Genomic DNA, 16,663 nt, shown 5'->3' with positions numbered 1-16,663 from the left:
ACATAAGATTCCTCTATGGTGAGTAAATGGTACAGCAAGTGAAGAAGCTTGATAAGCTTCAGAACAAGAAACAATGGCTTCTGAGTGCACTCGTCTTCTTGAAGAGATGCCATGACGTCTGAATTGTGCCAACCTTTGCCAAGATCGTACATCATATCCAGACACCTGCGGCGAACTGAATTACCAGAAGAGCTAGCCTGGCCCTAGTGCATGAACGTATCAGAGACACACGTCGCCAGCTTGACTCCATAGGGTGCAAACTTTTTGCCCTACATCTAGAATTGGTGTCCCTGCTCTCTCCTGTCACCTGGGAATGGGTTGAATGTTCCTCCTGGGCACAATCCAAGAGGACTCAATGAAATGCAACTATGAAACAGTCATCAAAATTTGATCGGCTTGCATCAAAACAGCCCAAACAGGAGACTAAGCGCACAATTATGAATCTTACAGGGAAAGGCTTAAACTTTGCTTCAACACCAGCAGCAATCCCTGTCGCAGAAATCATCAGTGGAGTGGAACAAGTTGCCTCAAAGCAGCCACCCGACACGGCGGAGGAGTTACGACGTGAAACGTGCCACACACTCGCCAGGGCCGGACTGCCGAAACACAACATCTCCAGACGGGAAAGGGCCGTGCTGCAGTCTCTGCGTGATGATCCAGACATTGTTGTAGTCCCAGCGGATAAGGGGAACATAACCATTCTACTAACGGCGGCAGAATACAAAGAGAAAATGTACAAGATCTTGGATGACCCCGCTTACAGGAAGATGACGACAGATCCAACCAGTCGGATACAGCACAAGACGATTGAAATTCTTCGAAGTACCTTTACAGACGAGACAGCGAAGAAACTTCGGCCACGTGCTGCCGCACCACCAAGACTCTATGGACTTCCAAAGGTATACAAGATGGGCACTCCTCTGAGACCGATAGTGAGCACTATAGGAGCGCCATCATACCAGCTTGCCAAACATTTGACCGCAGTGTTGAGTCCATTGGTTGGCAAATGTGAGCACCACATCAAAAACTCAGCACAGTTAGTGGAACGTATGGGGAAACTCAAGTTGGCCAGCTCAGATCTTATGGTCAGTTTCGATGTTGTATCACTTTTCACGAGAGTTCCACTCAAAGATTTGGTGGATCTTATTGAGAAGAAATTTGGGCCCACATTTACGAAAGTATTTAACTTTGTGCTCATGTCAATATATTTTCTTTTTGACGGACACTACTATGAACAGGCAGACGGCGTACCTATGGGTAGCCTTCTGTCACCTGTGGTGGACAACATGTACATGGAAGAATTTGAGGAGAAAGCGTTAGAATCAGCACCACTAAAACCAACAATCTTCTACAGATGTGTTGATGACACATTCGTCATTTGGCCTCACAGGGAAGAGAAGCTCCAACTGTTCTTACAACATCTGAACTCTACCCACCCTCAAATTCAGTTCACCATGGAGGTGGAGAAAAACGGGCAGCTACCATTCTTGGATGTTCTGCTATGGAAAAAGCCTGATGGAACACTGGGACACAGCGTCTACCGGAAGACAACCCACACAGATCTGTACCTTCACCCCTCCAGCTGTCATCACCTGTCACAAAGGGAAGTAGTACTAAATACATTGGTTCACAGAGCTCATATGATCTCCGACGAAGAAAGCTTAAAACCAGAACTAGACCACCTCAAGGATGTGTTCCAGAAGAACGGCTATAGTGACCGCCAAATTCAATGCACCTTCAAGCAGAAGACCACACCACAGCCGACACCTGATGATGATCCACCGAAAGCGACAGCCTACGTACCATACACAGGCAACGCATCTGGAAACATAGGCAGGATTCTAGGACATCATAACGTCAAATGCATCTACCGCCTGCCGCCAAAGATCAAGTCCCTTGTAGGAACAGTAAAGGACGATTTAGGACTCCAGAAATCTGGAGTTTATTTCATACTGTGGGAGTGTGGGAAAGCATATGTGGGGCAAGCCATTCGCACGATCGAGGAAAGGTGTACCGAGCACAAACAGCACACCGATCTCCAACAGCCTACAAAATCTGCAATCGCAGAACATTGCCTCGAGACAAACCATCGTATGAAATATGAGAACACGGAAGTCTTGCACTACACATCCCACTTTTGGGTCTGTGTATACAAGGAAGCACGAGAACCTTATTAACAAGGACAACAGATTTCAACTCTGCCAAACGTGGAATCCAGCAATAAAACTTCCGCAGGAGCAGCGGAAACGGGGCACCACACCCACCGAAGGTGGCATGTGTACTGACACCCATCAGTCATCTCGTCAGCGCAAGCTACCCCCACCACCGTGGCCTGCACATCCCTCGGTCCATATGCGGAGTCAGTGGAGGGGAGAGGCAACAGATATATATACCACACCACCCGCCAGCCTAGGATGTCAGTCAACAGGAGTAACCTGATGATGTGGCACGTTAGGTGGCTCGCGGAGTATAGATGTAGATGTAGATGTAGATGTTACGCCGCTGAAAATTTGTTGTACAACGACCAGTCAACCCAGCTGCATGCCTGAGAGACCTTCAAGCATCTCATTCACCGGGAAAATCTACGAACATACATTTAGATTGTTTCTTCTGGCATTTGTGGTATTAGTGATGAACACTCCTAACATTCCTGGAATCTGTTTATTGGAAATTGATCCTATCACTCAGTATAATTGCATGAAACAAACTTGCAATTCAACATTGTATTTGACGGTTCCTATTTTATTAATTTCAGCACAGTAGATGAATAGTTATTATGAGTTTGTAGAAGCAAACACACAGAATAATTAAGTAATTCAATGCCCTAATCGTCATTCACTGTTCTACATCTATAGTCTACAAACCACTATAAGGTGCATAGCAGATGCTACATCACATTGTACCAGTTATTAGTGTGTTCCTGTTCCATTCACGTATGGAGTGGGGGAAGAATGTTTGATTGAATGCCTCTGTTTGTACAGTAATTAAACTTATCCTCACGATCACTAGGTGAGTGTTACATATGGAATTGTAGTATATTCCTAGAATCATCATGTAAAGCCTGTTCTTGAAACTTTGTTTATAGACTTTCTTGGGATAGTTTATGCCTATTTTCAAGGGTCTTCCAGTTCAGTTCCTTCAGTATCTCTGTGACACTCTCCCATGGATTAAACAAACCTGTGACCATTCATGCCACCATTCTATGTATGTGTTCAGTATCACCTATTTGGTATTTCAGTATCATCTATTTGGTACATGTCTCACACTCTTGAACGATGCTCTAGGATGGCTCACATGAGTGATTTGTAAGCAATCTACTTTTCAGACTGATTACACTTCCCCAGAATTCTGTCAATAAACCGAAGTTCACCACCTGCTGTATCCACAAATGAGCCGATGTGATCATTTCATTTTATATCCCTACAAAGTGTTACACCGAGATATTTGTATGAGTTGCTGATTCCAACTCATTGGTATTATAATCACAGGATACTATGTGTTGTTTTATTTATGCAGCTTCATTATATATTACTGCACCATCTGCAAAAGTCTGATATTACTATTACTATTCCCTGCAAGGTCACTAGTATACAACATGAATAGCAAGGGTCCCAACACACTTCCCTGGGGCACACCTGAAGTTACTTCTACTCTCCATCCGAGATAACATGCTGTGTCCTCCCTGCAAAAAAAGTCCTCAATACAGTCACAAATTCCATTTGATATCTGATATGAGCAAACCTTTGACAATAGGCATAGATGTGGTATTGTATCAAAAGCTTTTTGGAAATCAAGAAATACTGCATCTACTTGATGGCCATGATGCTAAGCTTTCAGTATGTCATGTGAGAAAAGTGCGAGTTGGGTTTCACATAATTGATGTTTTCGGAATCCATGTTGATAGGCACTGAGGAGGTCATTCTGTTCAAGGTACATCATTGTGTTTGAGCCCAGAATATGTTCTAAGATTGTACAACAAATCGATCTCAAGGATATTGGACAGTAGTTTTGTGGGCACTTCTGCTACCCTCCTTGTAGATGAGTGTGACCTTTGCTTATTTCCAAGAATGAGGCAACAGTGCCTTGTTTGAGGGATCTACAATAGGTTATAGTTAAAGAGGGGGTAACTCAGCCACAAGTTCAGTGTAGAATCTGACAGAAATTCCATAGGGCCATGGAATTTTGTTCAATTTTAATGATTTCAGGTGTTCTCAACACCACTGACTCTAATGCTTATTTCATTAATCTTTTCAGTGGTTCAAGAATTAAATTGGGGCAATTCTCATGGGTTTTTTCCTTTATAAAGGTACATCTGAAAATGGAGTGAAGCATTTCAGTTTTTGCTTTGCTACCCTCAAATTCAGTTCCTGTCTCATTCACTAGGGACTGGACAATAACTGTGGCACCACTAACAATCCTTACATATGGCCAGGATTTGTTTGGGTTTTGTGAAATATCGTTTGACAACATTCTAACACACTAGTCATTGAAGGGCTTCATGCATTGCTCTCTTGACAGCTAAGCACATTTCATTCAGCCTCTCTCAATCTATAACCCTATGCTTTGTTTTACACCTATTATACAGTAACCTCTGTTTCTTTAGAAGTTTATTCATAGTAACTGTACACCATAGAGGCTATGAACTGTTCTGCTGGGTGCATATCTGTCCAGTGGATGGTGGACTATTGTTTTAAATTTGAACCATAGTTCCTCTACATGCTCCGGCCCTGTGCTGAGAGTTTCAGGTTCCTAACTCATGTAAGACAATACAGATTTTTTTCATCTATTTTACTGAACATATATACTATCTTTCTGCTTGTTTTAGTTGTTCTTTGTACTTTGGTAATCATTGTTGTCACATCTGTGTCACGGTCACTGATAACATTTTTGATGTGGACATTCTCAAAGAGTTCAGGTCTGCTTGTTCCCATTAGATCCAACATATTTCCATCATGAATGGGGCCTTATCAAGCCCACTGCTAACAAAACTGTAATCATCCCAATTAATTGTTGGATGATAGAAGTTTCTGCCAATGGTTACTGTATGATGGGGGAGCTCATGTACAAGTAAACTGTTTTTTTCTCTAAAGTTTTTGGTTACATCAGAAGATGAGTCTGGTGGGCGATACAATGATCCAATTATCATTTTATGCTGACTCCGATACTGACCCTTGCCCAAACAATCTCACACACAGCTTCAATTTCTATCTTGGTGGATCTAAGTTTCTTGTATATTGTGACAAATACACCACCTCTATTTCCCATTTGCCTATCCTTTTGATATAAACTTAAATTTTCGCCAAAAATCTCACTGCTGTCAATTTTAGGTTCAACCAAGTTTGTGTACCTAGTATTATGTGAGCTTCATTGCTTTTCGTGAGTGCTTCAAGCTCTGGCACTTTGTTGTGAATGTTTCAGCAGCTTATCATTACGATTTTAATACTTTCGCTTGTGGGAAGCATTTCTTCCGATCTTAACAGTGATACTTCCAGATTTCCTACAGCTATCTTTGTCTGGATTGGATGGAGAGTTGCCTAATCTAAAAAACTTTTGTGTGCATCCCACTTGCAGTCAACTAGCGGAGTAGCAACCTCTGATGTGTTGTGCACACCTGACCCACTTAGGGGGACCTTACAGTTCTCAGCCCCATGGCGCATGTTGAGGAAGTCACAGCCTGACTTGTCACAAAACCTTCGAAGTCTCTGTTTCAGTTCTTCCACTCAACTCAGTTCCAAGGGGCCACGAGGTGTTCTGGGAATAATGCTGCAAATTATGAGCTTCATAGAAAGTCCATGCCCGAGGCTGGTCTTTTCAACCTTCTCTGCCAGTCGCTGGAATGACCCAAGCATGACCTTGGAGCCCAGAAGACAGGCATCATTTGTTCCATTTGTTACAACATGCACCGAATGTGCAGTTTGTTGCACCTGTTTCCTTAGTGGCTGCTGGAATAGTCTCTTCAGCATGTTGAATGAGGTTCCCAGAGATACACACTAAGTGCACCTGTTGTCATTTCCTGTCCTGTGCTGCCATTTCCATAAATGATACCATCATTCATTGTACACTTAAACTGCCCATAATTAATAGACTCATACCCTTTTGTGTTTGCCTCCTCTTGACACCGGACAAAACAGTTGTCTCCAAAACAGATGAAGTGAGTCCCACTGGCTCAGTTTTAGTGAAAGACAGTGCATCAAACATGTTGGCTAGGGGTGATGTATCCTCCCTGGTCCCCATCCACCCTGTACAAGACACCTAGATCTACCATTGACATGCCAGTCACGGTCAAGTGGATGAGTAATGACAGATTCTGTACTTTCTGCAGCAGATACAGGATCCATAGGAGATGATAGTTCTTGAGGTACCTCTGGTACCGATATCCCAGGTACACAGTGCTTGGGAGCTCTTCCAACACATCAGTTCACAGGAGCTGCCAATCATTTGACAGTAGTCAGGGCAATTTATAGCTGCTTATGAATGCCAACCAACTCAGCCATGTTCAAAAACGGCATTCTCAGTGGAGCTGCATATTGGCTGGTTCAATGTTCTACATGGCAGTGAACAAACAACTTTAAATTAAGCTCGCTAATTATCTTTTAATCTGTTGAGCTAAAAGTTGCTAATTGCCCATAAGAATTAAAGCAATTACGCAAAATGAGATTGCTATTAAGACAACACAAAAACTTGTGGTAAAAACTGCTAGTTTTCTAAAACGTTTTGATCTTAGTTACAGTTGTATCAAACTCAAAAACGTAGTTAATTTACAATAAATGCAGTTAATATATTGGGCTACTCCTCTTTTATGAAAATCTAGATGTTACACCATATGTTAGAATATCTGCTACAAAAACTGAACCACAAACTCCAATTTACTCCAAATTGCTCATAGAGTACGGAAAGGACAATGTTAGCTTCCAAAAATTCTCAAGAACTCCCAGTTTTAGGCATTGTTATACAGTGAATTTCAGGGGTGATGTATTTTTTGGCAGAACCGTGAATGACAAATGCTGGTTTACTACAAACTAAGGTAGGTATCCAAAACACTCCAACCAATAACTTATGAAAAAATAGGTTTCTAAATGTCCGAAAATTCTCAGAAATAACCTATTTCTCATATAATTGTACAACGAAATTGGAATGATAGTACTTGAGGTACCTCTAGTATAAGTTGTAAAAATTTTTAAAAGAGATAAATTAAGTTTAAGTTGATAATTGGCAATAACAGTACTAGTTTATTGCAGCATTTGTGAATGATCAAACTTTCACAGTGCATCACAATACAAATGGGTGTCCATACAGTCAATGAAAGATAACGCAGAAGCAACATGAACAGTAAAATGAGCTAATATAAAACTTCAGATAGACACATGAACCTTGTACACGTGATTGCATGGAATTTTCACATAGCTTTCTGTGCCCACCTCTACACTGGCATGCCAAGGAAGAACACTGCAGCATGAGTTTATCTTGGTCAAAATCGCTAACACGTGCAGCACCAACAAAGCACGTTTCCTGCCTATTGTAGCTAACAATGATGTCTGTCAAATGTTGGGATATTTCCTTGGTCAAGGCCACAGCCAACCGTCTGATGTATCTTCATAAAATCATACTTATATACTGTGTGTGTGTGTGTGTGTGTGTGTGTGTCTATATATATTGAGATATTTACTTCCATTGCATTATGGTGACCAATCCTATAATGTTTAGTATTAGTGAATTTTTACCTCTGATATTCATACTTATACACACACATTAGTCATTCCCTTTAGTGTATCTTCTCTCCAAAGAAAATTTAATTTTATGTTAATTTTATTTTTAGATCAATTTCAGAACTTATTATTTGAGCAACATGTGTACCATGAAGTGATTATAATGAACTTTCAATAAAAGAAAAAGATCTCATTCAAGTTGTGGCTGTAAAGTAATATATATTGTGTATCCTAAACTAAAATATTCAGTTGATTTAAATATATATTTTTATTTCAGCATAATATCAACACATGATGAGTGCTGTGACGCAGTTATTGCTTATGATGGTTGCTTTGGATTATTTGTAAAACTAATGAAAAAATACCCTGGTAGACAAGACATAGTGGTTCGCTTGGGATATGCTCTTGGAAACCTGATGGCTCGAAGTGATACTGCAAGGACAAAGGTTAGACTCACATAATTTTTAATTCTTTTTCTGATGTACTGCACCATCAGACTGTTATTCCCATGATCCCTCAAGACTCTGTTGTCCTGTGTTACAGTATTATTATTCACATTATGTTAATAGAGTAGCACTTAAAATAGAAATAATTTACAGAGTGTTTAAAAAAGTGTCGCAAATGTTTACAGGAAAATAGGACTGCTCTGTGCTAGGAAAAAGGACCCATAAATATAGGTCCAATAGCAAATACTTGTTGGGATATGGGTCATTTTACTTGTGCTGAAAACTTGAGAGGTGTAGGATGTCTTGCTGTTGATGTTCAATGTTTATTTCTTATTGGTTGTATTACTCTTTATACTTAGTCCTCTGACAGTGATGCTGTTGTCAGACAGGGCACTTAAAATTCTTCTATATTAACCATTCTGCATGTTATTTTGAGGTTGTGTCAGAACAAGATCAGTGGTTCCATGAAGGGTGAACTATGTCAACCAGGAAATGGAGTCCCTTTATCCCATACAGAAATGGTAGAGATGGTGTTCAGCTATGATTTACCCAGAGACATTAATTGACTGGCATACGTCGTGTATGCTGAATAACATCCTCATTGCAGCAGTCCATCTGAAAATGTTTGAATGTTGTTCTGGCAACTTGCAGACATTGGGATCATTTTCATCAAGAACAAGGGATCATGGTAAAATGTGCACAGCTTGAATGATGGGTAGGGATAAGTTAGTGTTGCAGTGAGAAGAAGAAGATGATCCTGTAACAAGTGTATGAAACGTTGGAGTTGCAGGAAGCATAAACCATGCTCTTCAGTACAGACAGTTACTTTGTCCCATCACATTCCACAATGCCAGGTTACAGTTCTCCCTTTGGATTCTAAGAGAGAGTACTGAAGAGCCACAGTTCATAGCTAGTATTTTATTATTTATAAGATGGAAGTTATTTATTTATTTTATTGATGCATCCATAGACAATAACTATTGTATGGATGTTGTCCAAATGTACTCGTAAATTCATTTCAAGGAAATTGAATGTAACAAATATGTATGTAAAATAGTAGATCTTTTTTTTTTTGCTGAGTGTGGAGTGTTGTGCTAATTCATTTGTTATAGCTATGAAAGCCGGCATTTGTCTGAAAATCTGCGAGGTGGGTCCTGATATTTCAAGCTTTTCGAACATGGGTATACAGTGTGACTGTGTGTTATTATTCAGGTAGCACTCATCTCTAATGGTGAAAAAAAGACTATAGCCAGCAATTGGTGGAACGTCAAAATATTATTCCATTTGCTGCAAGAGACTGAAAGTTGCTGTAGTATGCCATCCTGGCATCTTCTGGGATACATACATTTACAATAACTCTGAGAGGAAAACCAGCTGAATTTAGTTTCTGTGTTTATAATATGGTCATTAAAATTCAATCACACAATGAAAAATCCAGCATGGGATGTAGCAATATTATGAAAAGGAAAGATGCTACTCATCACATAGTGGAGATGCCGAGTTGCAGATAGGCACCACAAAAAGACTATTACAAATTAACTTTCGGCCAGTATGGCACTCATCAAAAACAAAAATAGATGACAGACACACACACACACACTCACACACGTGACTGCTGTATCAGGCAACTGAGGCCACACAGCGAACAGCAGCAGTGTGGGATAGTGAAGTGCTGCTGGGGAGCATGCAGCGACAGGGTGGAGAGAGGGTAGGGCAGCTATGTGCAGTCGTAAGGTGCAAAACAGGGCAGCGGTGAGGTGTGGGGGGGGGGGGGGGGGGGGGTAGTGGAAAAGGAGAGAAGTAAAAAAGACCGGGTGTAATGGTGGAACAAAGGCTGTGTAGTGCTGGAATGGGAACAGGAGAGGGGCTGGATGGGTGAGTACAATGAGTAATGAAGGTTGAGGCCAGGAGGGTTATGGGAACATAGGGTATATTACAGGGAAAGTTCCCACATACGCAGTTCAGAAAAACTGGTGTTGGTGGGAAGGATCCATATGACACAGGCTGTGAAGCAGTCATTGAAATTAAGGATGTCACGTTGGGCAACATGCTCAGCAACAGGGTGGTCCACTTGTTTCTTGCCCACAGTTTGTCAGTGGCCATTCATGCAGACAGACAGTTTGTTGGTTGTCATGCTCATATAGGATGCAGCATAGTGGCTGCAGCTGAACTTGTAGGTCACATGACTCATTTTTCACAGGAACCCCTGCCTTTGATGTGGTAAGTGATGTTTATGACCAGACTGATTTAGATTTAGATATGGACTTATTCTTCCAGATTGCATGTAATTTGTTTCATTTACATGTAACATCAATCTGTTTGAAGTAGGAGTGGAAAAAGTAGGTTAGGAGTTGCTCAGTTGTTGTATGAAGCAACTGTTGGCTGCAGTATCTGAGGTGTGAATATCAGTTATATAGGTAAGAAATAATGTAGGACCAAGAAGACTGCCTTCTAGTACCCCTATTTCCACCTTTTTACATCTGATACTAACTTAATTACTTTTGAATGCATCTTGGGAGCAGACAGTGATCAATGTTGTTACTAATAGTTACTATTAAAATCGGTCTTGATCACAAATTTATTTATTCTGGTAACTGGTTTCAACATCATCTGTGGTCATCTTCAGACCAAAATGCTGTATGAGCAGATGCCTCCTTCTAGTGGTAAATCACTATAGTGACTTACCACTAGATGGAGACTCCTGCTCATACAGCACTTTGGTCTGATGATGACCACAGGCGTGCTCGAAACCGGTTACCAGAATAAATAAATTTGTGATCAAGACTGATTTTAATTGATACTAAGTTGATTTTGTGACTGGTTTGAGCTAACACCAGTCGTACAATCTGTGTTGAATTTTGTTCAGACCACTTTTTTCCTGTCCCATGAATACCTAACAGTTCCAATTTTTCTAAATGGATGCCATGATTAACAGTATCAAATGCCTTGGAGATATCTAAAATATCTCCTACTATGCTATTGTTTTCTGTAGATTTTTGATTATTTGTTCAATGTAGCACATTACTGTTGTTTCTGTGTTTTTACCTGGCTGGAAACCATGCTGTTACTTTTTAGTAGCTTGTGGCGATTTAGATATTTATTGATTAAGTGCTTCATCAATTTTTCTAATACTGGTCAATAGTTTTCTACCTCATACTTGGTTATTAATTCATGCAGATGGAACCATAAATTACCACAGTAAACAAGAATGGACAGAATACATATGGTCAAGAAATCTTGGAAACATGACACAAAATTGCTTTAGTGTCAATGTATGGGAAGGAACTGTAGATGGCAGACTCATAGGACCACATGCTTTAACAGACAAAGTACTGTTTACTGACAACCTCTGAGGAACAAATTACCCACACTATTCGAGTGTTAATCTTGCAGATGGACAACAGATATGGTTTATACTTAGCATGGCACCATCCAGTCTTCTACACCTGTTACAACAGTATGTAAACATTTATGAGCAATTGATTAGTTGAGGAGATTAATAGCATCTGTTCCTAATCCCTTAGATTTATGGCTATGGGGAAATTTTAAGGTACTTGTGCAGTCCACACTCATTAACAATGTGCATGCACAATCCCCTGGAGCATTGGTATGGTGAGATAGCAGAATGCAGGCTGCTGGAGTGGAAAGAACAAACTCAGGTCAAGGATACAGCAAAATAAAGTTTTTTTATTTCTTTTGTTTGCCGATACAGAGTACACTGAAAGCGTGCATAGAATAGTTAAGCACAAGCATCTTATGATTTTACAGGCAAGCTCAGCAATCTGTGTAGAACAACTGATATTCAGAACATATGTTTAGACAGACTTTAATCAAGGCAAAGATTTAGCTTGTAACTATTAAGCAAAATATGATGAACAAACGTTTGCAGAGATTTTGAGTGAACCAAAACTTAACTTGAAACAATTAATCAAAATATGATTTTGTAGTTAGGCTCAGAAATCTGTCTAGTAAAACAGATTCAAAACAAATGTTCAGAGAAACATTAATTAAAGCAAATTTTGTCTAGAGCTCTCAAAATGCTAAAAGTTCTCCAATGCAATAAAATTGGAAATTTCAGATACCTGAATATAAACATGCACACAAATGTCACAGCTTTACTCAGGATACAGATGGGAGGAAATTTTCCCACAAGTTAAGAATGTTGAAAATATTGATCACACATTGGTCCTCTAGTTGATGAAGGCACAGAGCTATGCATGGGATAACTTTAGCAATGTTACACAAATAGGTTGAGGTGATCTAAACACCCCAAAAGATAAGTACATCATACTCTGCTAATCAACAAGTGATCAAGACTGCCACTAACCAGAGCACAAGGGAAGATGTCAAGTTTATGCTTAAACCAATGCTTACATAGGGTTACAATTCAAACTGAGCCACCTTTAGAAGGTGGATAAAAACTTTTTCCAGATTTTAATTTAAATTATTCTAAACCACCTTTAATGGGTGCACTAAAATAAAGAAAGATTATTCTGAGGTACTTACTAAAAAGGAATTAAAAAAGCTTAAGTAAATTTTCAAGAGAGAAATAAATCTTTAAACAAATGTTCACAATTTGAAAAACAGCAAAGTTACAATGAGCCATCTCTCAAGGGAAGAAAAAACCTTTCAGACTTTAAACAAATTCACAATACCAAGGTTACATGAGTCACTCTCAAAGGGCGAGCACTTGAACTTCCAGGTCCTCCAATTCAGAGGCAGAGGTCCCAGAATTACAATTATCAACAATTAATTAATGATCTGGATGTTCCGTAGAATGTGGCATGTTGTAGGGGACTAAAAATGTGTGCACAACTAAGCCAAATCGAATAACAATGAAGCAGATGTGGTGTAGGAAAACACAGTACAGTGTGGGCAGGGGAGCTTTAACAGTAATCACTAAAGGGGAGAACTGAAGAACAACTTCCACACCAGTAACATCAAATTAAGCAGCTCACCAATAAGGGTAGTAGTGAGCACAGCAACTTACACAGTCTCTACACTCCAAACAGTTTCATGAGATGGCACACACTGCCCAGATGACAGCCAGTTCTCCCATATGATGCGCTGCTCCTACAAGATGTTCCGACAGCTTCTAGTGACTCCAGAGTTACTGCTCCCCCGCCACCCACCCCACCCCCCCACCCCCACCCTCCCCAGACACATTGCTTTTCCACAGTGCTTCGCCAAGGCCCTCTGCTCCTTCATATATGTGGCTGTTCCACCAGCAGCCTGCGCTGCCCCCTGTATGTCACTCGCAAACACCATCTGTCCATCAGCTCCCTCTCCAGATGCTCTCCACATCTTCACGATTGCTCTGTCTTGAGAACCCACCAAACCAAAGAGATTACTCACTGATGATACTCCCGAGGTAATCCCTCTGGCCAACGATATAGGTAGTACATACCCAGAAGTAGGTATCAAGCATGTGTCCTTGCATGTGACCAAATCTGAGGACAGGTTGGTATGTTCACCCACGTTCATGATTATCTGAAAAGGGATGCCGATGAATGTGCAGTAACTTGTACCGTCAACAGACAGATGGCTATCACTGGACAGAATGGCACATATCTCAATAATTGTTTGTTTCTGGCTAATATAGGATACTGTTTCTGGTTTTGAGCAGTTTATGTCATCTAAGATTATGGAACACATTCTTTTAAACACTTATAACTGGCCTCTTCTGAATACTAGTGCATTATTCTGTCACTGCTCACAAAATCACTTTGATAAAAGTGGGGAACACTCTTAGACTGTTACTAGAAGAAATAAGTGAATGAAATACTCTTTTCTGAATACCATAGGCTGCTAACTGAAATCTTTTAGACTGTCTTGTGTTATACAATGCACCTCAGACATGCTATTTTGTACACATCACAAATCAATAAATTGTACAAAAGTCATAGCTATGGTGAACTTGTGTTATAGTATGTTGATGAATAAAAACAACTGAAGTGACTTACAGGCAACATCTGTGGAGAAAAAAATTAACTCTAGTGTAGGGAATATGTTTACCATTTTTCTAATTAATTTTTAATATTATGTCAGAGAGAATGACAGTGTCTTTTCATTTCTGTGTTGAATGATGAGCACATGACATTTACTCCTTTTAAATTGAAATATGTGTCACTGACTGTGAGAGAAAAGAAAATACCATGAAGACATTTGGCTGACTTTTACTGTTCTGAGAATAATCTAATGCCAAATAGTTGAATGTAGCAACATAAAAAATGTAAGGCATTATTGTGTTAGCATACTACCAAATGCTGGCTGCAAAGAGTGAATATAGAAGAAGAATATAACAACATTCACAACAAAAATCAAGTTTCTGTCTCCAGTTACTGTAGCACAGTTTATAGAGCTACAATTTTAAAGTTGTGGTTGAATCTTTATGTTCCTGATTTTTAAAAAGTCATTTGTTATGGGAAAGATGGGAAACTGTAGAAAAAATTCTGAAAGCTAAAGATTTAACAGAGTTTTTAAATTCATTTGTGTGTGGCAATCCAGTTCCAGTTATTTCTGTTTCAGTAGCTTATGTCACAATTGTTATTAGTATTCAAGTTTTCCATTCTGTCTGGACTGAAAATGTTATGTTTCACCATTTGTACTTCAGCACATTGTAGGTGAACTGAATCAGAACACATGCTATCTCTGGCCCATGGTGTATTTGTTGTTATCTCTTTCTGTTTTGTAGACTGAGAAAACAGAGGATTATATTCTACATTTTTATATCTCATTTTATATCTAGCTAATATTCAATGTTTTACATCTTTTTGCAGCTATATGTGGAGGAAGGAGCAATAAGTGCCTTACTGGAGCTGTTGTCACTCTATCTTGAAAAAGATCTTTATATGGATAACAGCACAGCCACTGGAACTGTCTCAAATTCAGATATAAGAGGTTCCACAGGTTCTGTACAGGATGTTATTGTCAAGGTAGACTGCTCTCTCTCTTTTATGTAAGAATGGATGTCACTGCAAAAAATTTAAAAACTGAATGAGCTTTAAGATATGTGCAACTTCGTTACATTACTTATCTTTCTTCTATAGTCTTAAAACTTTCATCCATGATTGCAGTTTAAATAAAATAAGACCTTTACATAGTAATTTCCTCTGGATATAAAATTAAGAAACAACTTCTCCTGTTGTAGAATTCACATGGTGGTTGATTCTTTGGTCTACTGACTGCCATCCATTAACTACAAAGAAAATTTCACAAACTACGGTCCTGAAAGACTGAATAGCTTTATCAACCACTTCCTGTTTTATATTCATTTTTATGAGTTCAGAATAACTTTATTGTTTAACAAGTATATTTGTCTCTTTCAGGTCATCAGAATATTAGCCAACATGAGTATTAATCCCACTGTCGGCAGTAAATTTGCATGTGTTGATGGAAGCAGTAATGAAGATGACACCTACAAGGTAATTTCTGTTATATAATTTACACAATCACATGAACAGTGTATGGTTGCTTATCAGTATAGTCAGATGCAATCTTTCTTCCTCTTCATCAAACAATTTAAATTACTTTTGTGTATACTTTTAACACAACTTCACACCTCGAATTGACAAAAAACCTGTACATATTCTGTCTGAAGCTTCACTTCATGTCTTTCCAGAATAAATTGAATCTATAAATGTGTTATGTAGATTGCTTCTGCCTGATAGTAGCCAACTGTTTTCAAAATCTTCTTCTCCTCCCACCTTCTTTTTTCTTTTTGAGTCATACTAACATTCCTTAAAACGCTACCAATCACAGTTTCCACTAGGCCAATAAAGATGTTAAACATTTAACTTGGCATTTTATTTTCATGGTAGGAGTGTGAAAGACTGAAACAAATGTCTCTTGGTAACACAATATTTTTTATGGCCAGTGTTAAGAGAATTAGAATACTTGGAAAGCTAACAAGGAGAGCACATGTATCAAAAAGAAAGAAACTCTTGTAGCAATGACAGTGATTCCAATCTGAATGATCAGTGTTCATTACTTTGCAGTAGTGTACCAGGTGTACCGGTCTGAAATGAGTGTTAAGATACAAATGTGTCGATAGGGAACATTTGTTGTGAACGAGCCTTAATTTGTGTTGGTACAACATCTGTCAAAGATATTTAGTGTACATCAAGTCATGGAACAAACAACATCATATGTTTTCATCATGGTTGAATTTTGTACCAGAAAGTGATGATTTGTGGAAAGCATTAATTTTTTGTTTTCATTTGAAACAAAGTGCTGCAGAGTCACATCGAATGCTTGTTGAGGCGTATGATGATCATGCTCTATCAGAAGCAACATGCAAAAGATGGTTTCAACGGTTCAGAAATAATGATTTTGATGTAAGAAATGAAAACGTGGAAGACCAGCAAAAAAGAGTCGAAGACGCCGAATTGCAAGCAATATTGGATGAATGTTGCACAACAAACAATTTCTGACCATTTGAAAGCTACGGAAAAGATCCAAAAGTGTGGAAAATGGGTGCCACATGAATTGAATGAAAGATGGATGGAGAAC

General features: G+C 39.2%; 1 protein-coding gene across 1 annotated transcript in view; it reads left to right on the top strand.

The window, feature by feature from the left end:
• The window catches only part of LOC124544901 (armadillo repeat-containing protein 2), a 171,999-nt gene that overhangs the window by 79,116 nt on the left and 76,220 nt on the right, over positions 1–16,663 (top strand). The window contains exons 10-12 of the mRNA XM_047123633.1: positions 7,984–8,152; positions 14,932–15,087; positions 15,481–15,576. Of these exons, the coding sequence (XP_046979589.1) occupies positions 7,984–8,152; positions 14,932–15,087; positions 15,481–15,576 (421 nt within the window). The remainder of the gene's footprint in view (positions 1–7,983; positions 8,153–14,931; positions 15,088–15,480; positions 15,577–16,663) is intronic.

This window comes from Schistocerca americana, chromosome 8 (assembly GCF_021461395.2).
Source record: "Schistocerca americana isolate TAMUIC-IGC-003095 chromosome 8, iqSchAmer2.1, whole genome shotgun sequence".
Taxonomy (NCBI): Eukaryota; Metazoa; Arthropoda; class Insecta; order Orthoptera; family Acrididae; genus Schistocerca; species Schistocerca americana.
Note: the sequence above shows the minus strand (reverse complement) of the source record. Positions and strands in the feature narration are given on the sequence as shown.